The sequence below is a fragment of the Fundulus heteroclitus genome, unplaced genomic scaffold (genome assembly GCF_011125445.2).
Source record: "Fundulus heteroclitus isolate FHET01 unplaced genomic scaffold, MU-UCD_Fhet_4.1 scaffold_280, whole genome shotgun sequence".
Lineage (NCBI taxonomy): Eukaryota > Metazoa > Chordata > Actinopteri > Cyprinodontiformes > Fundulidae > Fundulus > Fundulus heteroclitus.
In genome coordinates, this window is record NW_023396690.1 from 137,497 (window position 1) to 153,783 (window position 16,287).

A 16,287-nucleotide genomic window follows, 5' to 3' on the forward strand; every position below is an offset into this window, starting at 1 on the left:
GCCCTATAGGCACATCGGCCTAGCGGCCAACAGCGGCCAACAGCGGCCATTGGGGCGTCTACGTATATAATGTCTATGCCTTTCCCAATCATTAATATGTACATAGGTTTAACTTTACCACACACTTTCAGAATAGCCCAACAGAAAAAAAATAAAATCTGTTGTGAACTCAAGTTTTTCTGGCAAAGCTTATTATTGTTTTATGCTTTTGTTCTCATTGAAAATCAGAGAATAACTGTCCCAGGAGCCAGGAATCATTCCTTTAAAAAGAGGGTTGCTGGTTTGAACCCCTGGTATGACCTTCTCAGTCTTTATGTCCTTAACAGAGGCTGTTCGAATAGCCAAATATTTCCCTCCAGTAAGAGTAGCACTACTCAAATGTATTTTTACTCAAGTAAACCAAGACATTACTCAGGTAAGAGTAAAAAAGTATTTGGTATAAAGGCTATTCAAGTGAGTAACTAATCCTAATTTAACATTAAAAAAGAGTGTAATAAGACAAAAAAATTAGTCATGTAAAAATTCTTATGTTTTACTATTTCCCTTAACAGTCCCACAAAGGGGAAATTTGTCCCTGCATTCCACCCATTCCTTAGGGAGCAGTGGGCTGCCACATTATGTTTTGGTATAGGTTGTTTTTGATTTTTCTTTCCCGGACTTCAGGAATGAAACATGTCACTCAGCCATCCCTGACATCTCTGCTTGCTTGAAGGCTGCAGCCCATTTTTGTCATCTACTCTTCCTGCCAAACCAGAGTGGTGTAAACCCACACATGCCAAAGGATAACGATAAAATCATGAGATTTTAAACAGGAATCTCCCTGATCGTCAACCACCACACTGTTTAGAAATGTTTATAGTTGAACAGTAGCTAGTGACAACATTGCCATGTAAGGAAACTTTGTGCTTTTGCAAGTTGCAACAAAATGAACACACAGGGGAATTAGGAACTTGCTCTAAGACTTTATTTCTTTGATTAAATGTATCTAAACAGCAACAACTAATTTAAAGAGAGCATTTTTTTAACCATGAGAGGGTGCCATGATTTAACATGAACATAACAGAATCTGAATAGTCAATGCTATTTTCTAATACAAGACAATACATACACAGTTCAGCATGTAAAGTACAGTATAGTTCTCTGATTATATGTTAGCCCTTGTTATCTAAACATAATATTTAGCTTTTCTTATTATTATCTGCTATTATTGTATTTCTGGTATCTATGTCCATTTTAAAGGCAAAAGTATGTTTAAGATAGAAAGCAGAAGAAAAACAGAAGAAAATTACACAGATTAAAAAAACTCCTGGCATTTACAACAAAATCATGATCATGAATGCAGCTTTAATTTTATGTGTGTCAAACAGAAAAGTAAAAAAAAAAAAGTGGAGTCCCTTTAGATAAAATATGTATGAAAACTATTCAGAAAACAATGGCACAAATTATAGTCAAAGACCCAAAAGCCTTTTGCATGAAAAATTTTGTAATTTTGAGCAATAGTTACATTGAAACGCTTCATAATGTCTTTAAAAATGTCCTAGTCGTCATTGTTGATAATGTGTGACTGGCATCACAGTAGCTTAATGGTTTACACTGTTAGCCTAAAAAAAATGACAAGGGTTCTAGCCCTGAATTTATATCACATTCACAATGGGTATACTCTACTGGGAAAAAGTTCAGTGAAATCTACTGTAGCACTACCCAAATTAGCTGAGTTAATGAAGCCTGTATGTGCAAACTAGGAAGGACATTGTAATTATGTACTCTACCAGTCACCCGAACCTTATTATTCGCATGAAGAGTTGGGATGTCCTTTACAAAGCCGTTAAAACGCTGATTGTATGCATCCATGGGCACTCTTCGTGTTCACTAACTAATTTATTATGTTGTAGTAAGATATTGGAGCCAGTTTGTTTGCATCATCTGACATTTTGCGTTCTCTACCTCCTACGGGTCAATCCTGACAGCCGTGATTTTGTGGATGTATTATCCATCTTGCCTTGCTCCTGCTTTAACAGTACAAGACTGAATCAAAAACGGTTTGGGCCGTTTGTCAGATAAAAGGGTAGAGGCATGTTGGATACAAGCCAGAACATAAGAGAGAAACCATTATCCTTTTGTAACAATGTCTCTATGCTAACATTGTTCATAAAGGAACACTGACTCTGGGTCTTTATCCATACAGGCACATCTAAAAATATGATTATCTTGGAAAAAGTTCAATAATTTTTCACTTATTTCAGAAAGTGAAACTCAGAAATTATAAGATTCAACATGGTGGTGAGGATGGCCGATTTGATGCTATGCATGTTGATAGAGGCACATAATCCATGTCGCTTGAAGTTCAGAGTGAAGTTTTTATTCAGTGATGATTTGAGGTGCCATCTCATATGCTGGTTTGGTCTACTCTGTTTGCTCAAGCCCAGAGTCAATGTAGCCATCTATTCTATTGTGAGTACTTTATGAATTATGCTGCTTTACAGAGATGTTGAGTTTATTTTCCAGTAGGACTTGGTACATTCCCACTCTGCCAAAGGTACCAAAAGCTAGTTCAATTATCATGGTGTTCCTGTTCTTGGTTGGCCAGCAAACTCCCCTGACCTGAAACCCATAAAACTATATGGCCTGTTGTCAAGAGAAAGATGAGAGACACCAAACCCAAAAAGTCAGATGAGCCGAGGGCAGCTGTCAAAGCAACCTGGGCTTCCATTACACTTACTATGCAGTGATAAAGGCTGATCCTTGCCATGGAGCATTGATGCAATAATTCATGCAAAAGAGGCCCAACTAAGTACTGAGAGCATACAAATGGAAATACTCTGAATTCTGACATTTCTGTTTAAAATATTTTCATTAATCCTTTTAATGTTCTTTCACTTTTTAATGAAACTCTGCACAGTATTTGTGACAGCATGGTGTTATAGAGAAGTGGTCAGCATGCAGGAGTACACTACTTAAATACACATTACTTATCAACTTGCATACAACATACTACCTCGTGGCATTTTTATATGATTATTGTCTTCTGATGAATTGTATTGTGTTGTCTTCAGTTCATACACTAACAAGACTTTGGATAAAAAAGAATATCATAGGTTGTATTTTAATAAAATCAATAAGATCAGCACGCCAAACAGAGATGCAAATAAAGTTTTGTTAAAATCCACCTCCTCTTACAAATGATCCTTGGACAATTTAATACTAAACCATGGAGGTCAAAATTTGCAATCCAGCCACGGAACAAAATGATTGATAGCCAATGTTGTCACCAAAATTTGAATTCAGGAAGGTGGCTCTTGAAAAGGCACAAGAGCTGGTCTTTTGTGGGCGGAAGGGATGGGCAGATATTAAACAACACATAAGGGACAGTCGGCTGTTTGAATCTTCTAAGCATGGTAATTATAAAATGCTGAAGTAATTTGAAGGCAATTATTAAGTAATTTGAAGATAATTATAAAATGCTGAAAAAGTACCGCAGAGTACTTTGGTATATAAATCAGTATAAGATCATAAAGAAACTACAAGGTGTTGTGGTGGCAAAAATGAGCATCATATAACCATCATATAACCTTTTATAAACCTTTTATTCAACTTTATACAGGGATAGCACCCACGGTGGTCATGTGCTCTCTGCTCGCTTCTTTGTGTTTGTCTCAAACAGATATAAATGCATCATAAAAGGGCAGAGAAGGGGTCTTTGATTCTTTGTTTCTCTGCAACACCTGGAACTTGGGGTCACAATGTCCTCCCAGCCTAAATAACCTTCCTTAGTAAGCTCAGGGTAAAACATACAGACCATGCTCTGCAGAACTCTGTTCAATCACCACTCCGTAACAGATCATAAAATGATAAAACAGCTACACACATACATATTAAAACCAACACCTTTAAACTCCTTAGAAAACCACAAGTAATAGCTGTGTGTTAGGTTGTCCTTCTCAGCACCCAGGTTCAGTCACTGCAGGACAAGAGAAAAATCCCACAAATATATTGCTTTCACATGGTGCTTTAATAAAGCAATGAAATCTTAACTAGACAAAAAGTAGAAGATGCAAAATAAAAAATAAAACCCCTCAAGCCAGACCTCGTAGTTGACAACACACACACACACACACAAACACACGCACGCACGCACGCACGTGTGTATTTATATATATATATATATATATATATATATATATATATATATATATATATATATATATATATATATGGCATATATATGTTAAATTATTTACACACATACTAATAATTTCGTCAAATTAACACAGGAAAAAAAAATATTCTACTAAAGGAATTAAATATAGGCTCAAGGAAATTTTGAAAGAAAAACTAAATGTATAGTTACAAAATGCTGACCAAGATCAAAGAACCCCAAAAACCTAAAGCAAAAGCAATGAACAATGACATCTGTGATTAGTTACATATGGGGGACACATAAAAAAACAATGAGCTGGATTACATTTAATAGTAAATATAACTATTTATCAAGAAAAAACAACCAGAGAAATCCTTAGTAAGTAATACTACTTTACAGGCATTTAAGACTTACACTTATGCACATGCACAAAAACAGGGAAATGCTCATTGCATAGCTACAACACTTTGTTTTAAGCAACTAAAGATTATAGTTTACATGTTTTAGTTTATTATGCATGTGTGGTTGAGATTATACTTAAACATATACAGTTGAGAATAATGCCAGACTCTTTAGATAATTGTTTTATCATTTTGATTGAAGTCAGAAGTTATCCACATTTCATTCATTTGTGCTAGCACTGCGTTTAAATTGTACGACTTGGGTCAGACATTTTGGCTTTTCACAATAGTTTGCCGGAAGTTTGGTTTATTCTTCCTGACAAAACTGGTCTAAGGTTTGGAGGTTGCCTTGTTCATACACACCTTTTCTATGGGAATGAGATTAGGACTTTGTGATAGCCTCACCAAAACATAAACTTTTTTTGTCCTTAAGCCACAGTAACTATTTTGGTGAAATGCTTTGCGTCATTGTCCATTTCGAAGATCAATTTGTGCCCAAGCTTTAACTTCTTACGAGACGTCTTGAAACAATGCTTCTGTAGCTCAAAATAATGTTTCCTATTAAGGAAAAGAGTTAAAAAGTTTACACAAACTAGTACTAAAAGTTCTAATATTATAATTTCAGTTGCTTTATTGCTAAAATTAGACAAGAACAAAGGAAAACACTCAAAAGCTTTACATTAAATTGATACATTTCTAGAGACACATTGGACATAGGAACCAAAGACCGATCCTTTCCTCTGCAGAAACTACTGGGAAATTGTTTTGGTATAATTTTGAATGAGCCCTTGAAAGTACTTCTGTGTGTTTTTATGGGATTGAAAAATCATGATGTAACATTTTGGGAGGAAATACCACAAGAGAAAAGAGTAAAGACTTGAAAGAACTGCCAAAGCATTGAGAATATGGATGTATTTTCCACGGTAAAGGAGGTATTCGGTAATAAACACAATCCAGGTGATGATTAGCAGCAGCAGGCAGAAGGTTATTGCTTTGGCCTCATTGTAATTCTTTGGAAGGTCCTTTCCCATGTAAGAGAAAATAAAGCAAAGACAACATAATAATGGGAGAATAATAAAAGAACAAGTTGCAATAGCAAGATTTAAGTCACAGCTAAGAACAATTTGCTCCTGGTACCATGATGTTTCATTGTATGGTCTAGGAGGGTAAAAAGAAAAGCCAAAAAGAACCAAAAGGGCCTGAGTTGAGAATGCCCCAGCGATGAGCAGCCACTGGCCCTGATATTTTGTCCACCAGCTTTGGAGTTTGGGGAACTTTGCGGCTATTTTGAAAATGCAAACAATCTGAAAGGAGCGCACAACAAAACATGCCAGACAAACAGTGAAGAACAACAGAAATGGCAAATACCTCAAGACACAAGAAGCATTTGTGGGTTTACCAAAGTAAAAGAACACACTCACACTACACAGAGTGAGACAGCCGAAAATCAGGAAGCACATTGGTCCTCCAGCAGATCTGACAACAGGAGTGTTGAAGTTGATGGCAAAGAGAACGGATATGGCCAGAATGAGACCCACCAAGATCAGCGCTGCAACCATTACCAGAATAACTCCGATGTCAGTGAATGGCAAATACTCCACCAGCCGCAGCTTGCATGATGTACTTCCTGCTTCAGACCACTCTGTCTCCTTACAGCTGACGCACTGAAATGGATCCTCTGTTTTACAGAGGAGACAGTCAGTAAAGCTAAAAGATTTAAGACAGGTTAAAGTCTCTTCTATTTTAAGCAAATGTGCTTATGTGGAAAAATGTTATAGCTAATGGTACACTTTTCTGTCTCATATTGAAAACATGTATTTTTCTAGCATCACATTTATTCAGCTTTGTTTAATTCAGCCTCCTCTTTTGGGGATCACTCTGTAAAGCAAAATCTTTGCCATTTCTAATTGCTGGCATCATAGCACATCAGAAAGCAGCATGGCTAGTGTGACTGGTTGGTAGGATGAGATAACGGACTCATTTAGCTAATTGAAAATACATAGCTTGTGTAATGATTGAGGCAAAATATATATTATTCTATAAGGTATTTTCCATACCTCTCCATAATGCTGAAATTACTTTCAGTTAAAAGAAACATGTTACAAGATTATTTTAAACCTCATTGTGTCAGCGCTTTGACTCATTTTGGGCCTAATTGTAATGAGAAAAATTGTCAAATTTCTGATCATTTACCTGTGACGTTGACGTACGTGTCCTGTGGACACATTTCACACCTGAAGCAACATTTATGGATTCCAATTTGTTTTTTTGCAAATCCTGTTGGACATTCTGGGGAACACAATGCGATCGGCACCTGTACAAGACAGTTCATCAACCAAACAGAGAAGGCAGGTTGAGCATGAATACTGTTTTGGAACTATGAAGGGAAGACAAGTTAAACTATTTCTGATACCAGGATGAGAGAATAGATTTTCCAGATTTAATAAATAAATTAAGAAAACAATGCAACATTCTGCTCAAACACAAGACCAAAACATATTATCATCACATATATCTTCTTCAGCCACATATAAATCACAGCCTGAATTAGTCCATAGCTCTGAGTGTATTAATCATGAAAACAACTCACTTCTTCACCTGTGTGCCACTGAATTTCAACGTTGTTGATGTAGAAACCAGTAGACGGGTCAAAACTGTAAAAACCAACCTCCTGAGCATCACCACTGTCGTTCCAGAAAACTACTGAAAGTTGTCCGAATTTGGGGTCTCCATTCTCATTAAATTGAACGCTGTGGTTTAACAATGTGAAATTGGACTTCTTGAGTTCATCTAGCACCTAATTTAAATTGGACAAAATAGAAAGGACTGCAATCAACACATTATCATACTGAACTTCGAAAGACGTACGGTAAATTGTTTTTGAAATTAAACATTGCATCCAAAAGCAAAGCAGGCCATAACTGTGAAGTAAAAAGTAAATGATACATGGCTTTCTTTTTACCCACAAAAATCTGAAAAGCATAGCATACAGTTGTTCAACCTCATCAACTCCCTGACACTTCTAAATAAAATCAAAGAGCCACTAATTAAAATTTAAACATAGACATTTAAAGCAGGGCTAGGCTATATGGCAAAAATCACGATCTTTAAATATCCATGTCCAAAAGAGGAGTAACCAAGAGGCCCATGGTAACCCTGGAGGAGCTGCAGAGATCTACAGCTCAGGCGAATCTATTAACAGGACAACTATTAACAGTGAACACCACAAATATAGCCCTATAAAGTGTTCCACCAGGATGTAGAGGACACAGTAAATATTTGTAAGCAACTGCTCTGGTCAGATGAGAGAAAAACTGAGCTTTTGGGCCAACATACGAAAAACCTACAGTGGAAAAATTAACCCAGCATATGCATATCACTTTGAAGAAATTATGCCCAAGGACAAACATAGTGGAGGCAGCATCATGCTATGAGAACACTTTTCTTCTGCTGAGACCAAGAAGTTGTTCAGTAGATGTGAAGATGAATGGCGTTAAAGCTATAGTCCTGTTCAGAAACACTTTTTGTTACACTGGGTAAAACTCTCCTTCCATTCTGAAAGTAGTTAGGCGACTGTCATGCAAATGCATGGGCGCAAATGCATGGGCAGAGCCTATTACTATGCACCTAATAAGGGTTTTCACCGTTAATACAGCCCGAACCGTAGGGTCTACCCCCACAAAGTATATATCAAAACGTGTGTCTCGATGCCGTGAAGTGTGCTATTTGTACTTCACGCTATTTCGAGTTACCATGGCCACGTAAATAGCGAAAAACCATGCCAAAAAGTCCCATACAATATTTCCAGCAAAAACCCATAGCTTGTCCTGTTCCCCTATTCGTTACGAAATAAACGCAGAAAAAATTACGTGTCTAGCATTTACGGTTCCGGAGAAACGAAGTGCTGCTCGCCGCCATCTCTCACCCAATGCTCTTCAATGGCCATGTATACAGTTATGTTCCGCCAAATGCGAGTTCATGTATGGCTGGGGTTTGGTCCACTGGTTAAGTTGTTGGACTAGCCCTCCAGAGGTTGCAGGATCAAAACTTGTTGTGGCAGATTAAATATATTACATTTTCTCCCCCATAGTATACATGTCAAAATGTGCCTTTTCATCCAGTCAGGTGCTCTTTTTCTATAAACTGCCATTTTGAGTTACCATGGCGACATAATAAGCAAGAACCATGCAAAATCGTATTATCTCCCTTTTTGAGGCACTTCCTAGTACAGGATTTGGACCAAACTAACAGAGTACCATCACCCGGTGATACTGAACACAACTATGTTAGCGGCTAACGGTTAGCATGTTGCTAACCGGAAGTAGCTGTAGGAAGGTCCTACCAACTTCTGCTTGGCAGCGTCCGTACTTCCTTTAGAGAGAAAGCTCCACAACAAATCTGGGCCATGTCGGATAAAGCATGTCTATTTTATGAGGTGTCAAACATTTGTTTTTAACCCCTTTTTGCCTCTGCTGCACGCTGCAGAAATGCTTCAAAGAGACACTAAAATCACACATTACACTCAGTCCCCCATCGATAAAGATAATGATGAGTAACACAGGGCTGCAGCTGTCAGTGAGTCTCCATGACAACGCTGCAACCAAGAGGCTCCCAGGAGGTCAGGGACATGCTCCATTGACTTAACATGGCACCTTTCGACGACCGCTGTGAAGACCGCAGGAACCTGAAATTCGCAGTGTTACTTCCTGTTAGTATTTTTGATGGTACGGTACGCACCACGAGGCAGTCGCCTTGCTAAATTTCTTCAGAAATTTTCTAGTTAATATATTATGTATTCACCAAATAGAGGTTTAAAAAATTCTTCTCTGTCAGAGCTGCAGTCCTGTGATAACTATAACCAATCTTTGCCGTTTGGTCCGAAGGGCATGGATTTGTCAGAGTTTTGTTCCTACTCTCACCCTTAGATGTTATATACTCACCCTCCTCTGTCCCTCATGTTCCTGGGGTATCACCTTATCTATTGGTTGCCCCACATGCCAATCATGTGCTAACGTGATGCCAGTCTCCATGCTCTTTCCTTCTGAGTTTCCACTTTCTGGCTCCGCATACTCACTACTAGTGTTTATGTATCTGGTTAGCTTAGCGGCTAGGTTAGCAGTTAGCCGTTCATTATAGCCCCACTGCTCTCACCGTAGATTTTGAACATGGCTGAGAGTCACAAGAAGTGAACCGCATTCATGTTTATGAGAAGAAGAGGAAGGCCTCAGTAGAAAGAAATAAGACCAGAGTGGATTTGAGAGATTTCTTTCATGCAATCCCCCTGAAGGGCGGATGAGCAGGTAAGACAGTCTTGTGCATGTGCTACTATTCAAAAAGAGACTTTGGGAAACTTCCAGAAAAATCACCAACCCTAGTTTTAAATAAAGGACAATCCTAGAAGAAAATCTGTTAGAGGATGCAAAGTGGTTGATGCAAAAGGTTTTTCTTTAAAGAATTGACTCAAAGACCTTAATACAAAAGCATGGATCACTTTTCAGATTTTCATTTGTAAAAAAGCTTAGAAAACCACATTTAATTTTTTTTCCGGTTCAGTCTTATGGATTTGTTTTGTGTTGGGCCATTAGAAAGACTTAATTTTTTAAGTGTGAATAAAAAATGTCAAGGGGTGTGAATCCTTTTGTACAGCACTGTAAATTATGGATATAATGCAAAACATTTAAGAAGCATTTGCAATTGATTTTGCGTTAAAGTAAGTAAAAATGTACCTTTAGGAAAGCCTCAATAATAAACAGGGAATTCATCAACATCTTTGAGCAAACTATAAAAGATTTAATTATACTCACCATATATGGCTGCACTGCTATTTGATCACTACATCTGCCAGCTTCACATTCTAGGACGTTATGTAAGGCACGGGCAACGGCATGCACAGCAGAATAAACTGGGAAAGAGAACGATGGATCTGCTGCAAGAATGTCTTCAGCGGTCAGATTTCTGCAGTTGCAAACCTGATTACACAACGTCTGCTGCTCAGGGTCTACTTTGGGTGCCTCGCTTTTAGTAAATTTGATAAATTCCTCAAAACCAGGAATTGTTATTACTGGCTGAGCCACTCCAATTACAGTTCCAATATTTTTGATTCCCTCCATCTTTGGTAGCACTTTGTTTAAAGCCCATCCATCATCTGCTACCCAAACTTTGTTGGTGACGTTCAGATGAACTGCAGTTATAATGACAGCTTCGGCATACAGTTTTGGAGCAAAAACAACAATTACATTTATTTTTTGTGCCTCTATCTGTTTGAGGATTTCTATGTAATCATTGCTGTTGTCCAGGGCCCAGGTAAAAGCCAGGCAGATGTCAGTGTTTTTAATCCTCTTAATGAACATCTCCTGGCCATCAATGCCAAAGTCATTATCGCTGTGAAGGAAAGCAACCCAGCGCCAGTTGAAGTGTTGAAGAATCATGACAATTGCATCTATAGTGTCTTTATTGGGGTGTACTGTTCGTAGAAAAGAGGGGTATTTGAGTTTTTCAGAAAAAATTGAAGCAGAGCTTCCATAACTGATCTGTAGGGAGCACATGAACAATGATTTTCATGTGAAATAAATATACAAATGTTAATATTGGATGATACATGCTGATAACTAAGTAAAAGACAAGCAAAACGTCATGATATTTACCATAGGAATGTGATCCATCATGAAAAACGGAGCTATAGTCACGCTCTGTGTGCTTGTAAAAGGACCGACCAGCGCCATGACTTTGGACCGATTCTTTGATGGTTCAGGCCAAGGCTGAATGAGGCCATTGACGGAGATGAGTTTGAGGATCCCCGGCAAGCTAAGCGTGTCTGAGCAGTGATCAAATATCTCATATCCAAGGGTAACATTTGGAAGCAGGGTGGTGGAGTTATTTATTTCCTCAACCGTGAACCTCATCAACTGAAACCTCCGGTAATTTGGAAGAAGAAAAATCTGACTAAAGAAAAAAAAAAACAAACAAACGAGCAATTCAGTGGTAAGGCAACAGCTTTTCTTTTTTATTACAGGTATTGTTTCTGAAAGCTCTCTATCAACAATGAATCTAATGAATCAATGCCACTCACCTGGAACAGTCAATGGCTTCAGGTCTGTTGGGATTAAGAGGTGAGCTGCCATAATGGATGTCAAAAAGTCCACCTAGCAAATAATCTCCTTCCAGATGAAACTCAGAGGGTCTCGGTGTAGAGTTTGTGAAGGCGCAGAGGGAAAATCCAACTACATACACAGCAGCAAGAACATGTTTCATTTTCACAATTAGTGTTTACCAGTCTGATGTGAACTGTCAAGGGATTTGTGAGACACTGGTGATGGTAAAGCCTATTCATTTCCATGCTGGTGGTAATAAAATTCATTCTGAGAAATGTTTAAAGAGGATTATACAAATTAGCATGCAAACAGATTGAAATGGCTCATGTCTTGTCTTAACGCACCAGGGTTTGAAGTTTAATGCCCTTATGAAGGACAGATGTCCATTTTTACATGTTTCCTCTTTTAGCTTATCTAGAAAAATCTCAAATGTAATTAATAATTGAGAATCTCTTTAAATAGCATTGAAAAAAATGTGTCAGTGTTTAAAAAACTGGCCCCATTTGGTACATCTTGCCAGATCAGAAATACTATATTATTAGGGGATCTCATTCATACAGTAAAATTATAGTGCAAAGGGTGGAGTTGAGAAAAATGTACTTCCTCCTGGCTTGTGTTCAGGATCAGTCTTTATATCCTTAACAGAGGCTGTTCGAATAGCCAAATATTTCCCTCCAGTAAGAGTAGCAGTATTCAAATGTATTTTTACTCAAGTAAACTAAGAAATTATGCAGGTAAGAGTAAAAAAAGTATTTGGTATAAAGGCTATTCAAGTGAGTAACTAATCCTTATTAAAAATTAAAAATGATGCATTAAGACAACAAAATGTCATGTAAAGATTCTTATATTTTAATATTTCATAGTCTCACAGAGGGGAAATTTGTCTCTGCATTCAACCCATCCCTTAAGGAGCAGTGGGCTGCCTGACTTAGTGAGCGCACGGGGAGCAATCCGTGGTCCAGGGTCTAGCTCAGGGACCCAAAGAGACAGACTGAGTTACTAACTGTCAACTTTTGGACAGCGTAGCCAGAAATTTTACTCAAGTAGAAGTAGTAAAGCTGCTTCATTTATTTCTCAAGCAAAAGTAAAAGGTACAGTGCAATAAAACTACTCCTAAAAGTATACTTTGTTCAAAAAGTTACCCAAGTAAATGCAACAGAGTAGGTACTATCCACTTCTGGTCCTTGAGCAAGACACTTAACTGCTTTGCCCACTGGCAGTGGTCCGCAAATCCATTTGCCGTAGTCGTAGTTCTCCACTACAGTATATTGTAATTTTGGGCAATAGTTGCATTGGCATGCTTCATAATGTCATCAAAAATGTCCTAGTCGTCATTGTTGATAATGTTTAAGGAAACTTTGTGCTTTTGCAGATTTAAACAAAAAGAATACAAAGGGGAATTAGGAACTTGCTCTAAGACTTTATTTCTTTGATTAAATGTATCTAAACAGCAACAAACTATTTTAAAGAGAGCAAATTTTTAACCATGAGAGGGTGCCATGATTTAACATGAGCGTAACAGAATCTGAATAGTCAATGCTATTTTCTAACACAAGACAATACATACATAGTTCACCATGTAAAGTACAGTATCGTTCTCTGATTAGATGTTAGCCCTTGTTATCTAAACATCACATTTAGCTGTTCTTAATATTATCCGTTATGATTGTATTCCTAGTCTCTATGTCCATTTTAAAGGCAAAAGTATGTTTAAGATAGAAAGCTAATTGTAACAGAAGAAAATCACACCGATTAAAAAACTCCGGACTTTTACAACAAAAGCATGATCATGAATGCAACATTAATTTAAATGTGTCAAACTGTAAACTTTTCAAAAAGTGGAGTCCCTTTAGATAAAATATGTATGAAAACCATTCAGAAAACGAAGGCACAAATTATAGTCAAAGACCCAGAAGCCCTTTGTATGACAGATTTTAGCAGCCCATTAAAAAAGACCTGAAATGCTTCAAAAAAGTTTCAAACTTTCAAGAGATATTGCACCTGTATTCTGACATGACCATTCCGTTTACCCCACCTTTTACTTCTGTACCACATTTCCTTTATATTTGAAACTATAATTAAACAAAAAATTGGATCAATAATTCTTTCTTTTTTTATTAGTTTAAAATTGATGCTTGTCTTTTCAGGCTTTTGACAATTTCAGGCTTTCTGACATCTGCTGGTGGTTTAGTATAAACACAGAAGCATAGCAGCTAACAAAAACAGCAAAACATTGAGAAATTAGAATAATGTGATCAACATTACAGCTAAAGCCACAAACATTGTCAAATCTTTGTTAGATGGACGATCAACTACTGTTTCAAGGTCTGAAAGGAAAACTGTTCAATTGTTTAGTTTTTCGTATTTCGTAGTGTTAAAAACTCAGACAGAGCTGAATCTAGTTTATTTGGATTTTATGCCATAGACCATTTAAAAATAGGACACAAAGGTGAAGTGAAAGGAAGAAAACATGTTTTTTTTAAACAAAAAAGTAAAATACAAATATAAAAAGCAATGCGTGTTCAGAGGCCTTTACAAATTAAAATCCAGTCCAACCAACATTCAGAGGCCATCTTACCAGTAAATACACAACTTCTATAAACCTCATCATAGGATCACATAAAAGTATTGTACTACATGCAAAAGGGGTTGTGAGGCAGAAAACTGTGAGTGTACATTATCCTGAACACACAATCCCAACTGTTAAACATGGAAGTAGCAGCATCATGTTGTGGAAATGGCTTTCTTCAGCAGAGGAGGGACAGTAGGAAGATGGATGGATCCTGAAAGAAAAACTGTTAAAGCTTCAAAAGACTTGAGTCCTCAAGAGCTGATGTTCTGTGTGCTATATATGCTTCCCTGGTTGAATACAGAATATTCAGCCATCAGAGATGGGACTCATGTAAAAGATACAGTACTCCGACTCTTGAATCCTGAAGTTGAAAACACCTGGTGTAGATTAAAGCATATTTGCAAAAGTCCACCCAACATCAAGATCCAATTGAAAATATGTAGCAAAAATGCTTCCTGAATACAAATGCAGGAAATTGTTTTAGATTTTTCCTTCTAAAAGGCTTTTGAAATGTAGGATTCATGTTATTTCTACATTTTCTTGTGTTTATCTACCACTGTATGTACATTAAAAAGTACATTAAAGTTTGTAGTGGCATAGTGACAGCAAAATGTATATTCCTTATTTTGTAAGGAATATACATATGACCTCACATATCTGGGCACTCTGTTGCTAACCACCATGTTGGTAGGCAGAACTGCTTTAGACGTATGACTAGAGAGGAGTAATTATTTTATTTCTATTTCTTACAAAGCTTGCAATGATTATTTTATGTTGGGTGAATGGACGTTCCAACCATGCAGATGGTTCAGCACAGCACAGCTTTCACTACATCCCAAAAATCAAACGACTCGAAGAACCTCAAATGGAGGAGTTGAGTGCTTGATGTTTTCTGGCTTGGAAACACTGACTGCAAGGATCAGCAACTGAAAACAGTAAAAATCTGCTCTGATCTCTTTTATTCCAGTACCTATTCTGTTCATGATTTAGTATATCTCACTGTGGTTACCTTAGTTATGCTAAACATCCACATGGTAAACCCTCATTCTCCACTACGGTATATTGCAATTTTGAGCAATAGTTGCATTGGCATGCTTCACAATGTCATCAGAAATGTCCTAGTCGTCATCGTTGATAATGTTTGACTGGCATCACAGTGGCTTAATGGTTTACACCGTAGCCTTTTCGTTTTGTATAACTTAAGATTAACTATTCAAGCTAATGTAGACATGGCTGGGATGTGCCTGACACACATCATTTCCGGTTGATCATTTGCTACAGCGTCCTCCAGCTTCCTAAGTTACCAAGTAAAGTTTTAATTACTTCCAGGAGAAATAGGTACATTAATAAAAAATCAAGTGTCAAGGCAAGGCAGGCTTATTTATTTAACACTTTTCAACAACAAGACGATTCAAAGTGCTGTATATGAACAGGAAAACATTACAGAAGGAAATATTACATAGGACTTTTCAAGAGCTACAACTAGAATAACTTCTTCTGTTTCATTGTTTCACTGGAACACGCTTCATTACTAACATTTTAAAGTGTGTTTATATTCATATATTACCAACAGAAACATATTACGTTAACCTAAGTAAATCCTTGACTAGAATTCTTTAGTTTCACTGGAACAAACTTCATCACCAAAAGTCAAAGCATAACTGTTTCTATTCATACATTAATACAATCCTTAAAGCTACAACTTAAGTTCATTGATCCGACCTTTCCGAAACTACAGCTAAAACAGAAAGCAGCAGAACAGAGGGAAAGCACAGCAAAGACAGTATGTGTGTCTGTGTGTTTTAGTGTAATCATGTGTGTGTTAATGTAGGTCTGTGAACTGTGGGAGATAGACCTCACAGCCAAAGTCATTGATAACAATGGAACTTTAGCAGGCAGTTCAGTAGCGCTCTGTTCCAGGTCACATATGTCACTGAGTGTCGTGTTTACACAACATTCAGGAGAAATTATGATTGTCTGCCTTTCAAGGCCAACACAGGGAAGCCAGATTGGTGTGCACACTGGTGTGAGGTTTCGCTGCTTCTCTGGGATTATTCTCAAAGTGGAGTGTTGCCTAGTGCAGCT

The 16,287-nt window shown here is 37.4% G+C and overlaps 1 protein-coding gene across 1 annotated transcript; it reads right to left on the reverse strand.

Moving 5' to 3' along the window:
* Window positions 1–5,288: 5,288 nt before the first annotated feature.
* On the reverse strand, window positions 5,289–11,790 carry LOC118559419 (taste receptor type 1 member 1-like). The gene is made up of 6 exons (XM_036130135.1): window positions 11,609–11,790; window positions 11,184–11,481; window positions 10,344–11,069; window positions 7,130–7,336; window positions 6,733–6,853; window positions 5,289–6,217 (listed from the first exon to the last, which is right to left on the reverse strand). The coding sequence occupies exons 1-6, from the start codon at window positions 11,788–11,790 to the stop codon at window positions 5,289–5,291; spliced, it is 2,463 nt and encodes an 820-aa protein (XP_035986028.1).
* Window positions 11,791–16,287: the final 4,497 nt, after the last annotated feature.

Coding starts and splice junctions, on each gene's coding strand:
- LOC118559419 (XM_036130135.1), bottom strand. CDS start 11,790: ATGAAACATGTTCTTGCTGCTGTGTATGTAGTTGGATTTTCCCTCTGC. Junction 7,337..10,343: donor TAGCAGTGCAGCCATATATG/GTGAGTATAATT, acceptor AATTTAAATTAG/GTGCTAGATGAACTCAAGAA. Junction 6,218..6,732: donor CACGTACGTCAACGTCACAG/GTAAATGATCAG, acceptor TCTGTAAAACAG/AGGATCCATTTCAGTGCGTC.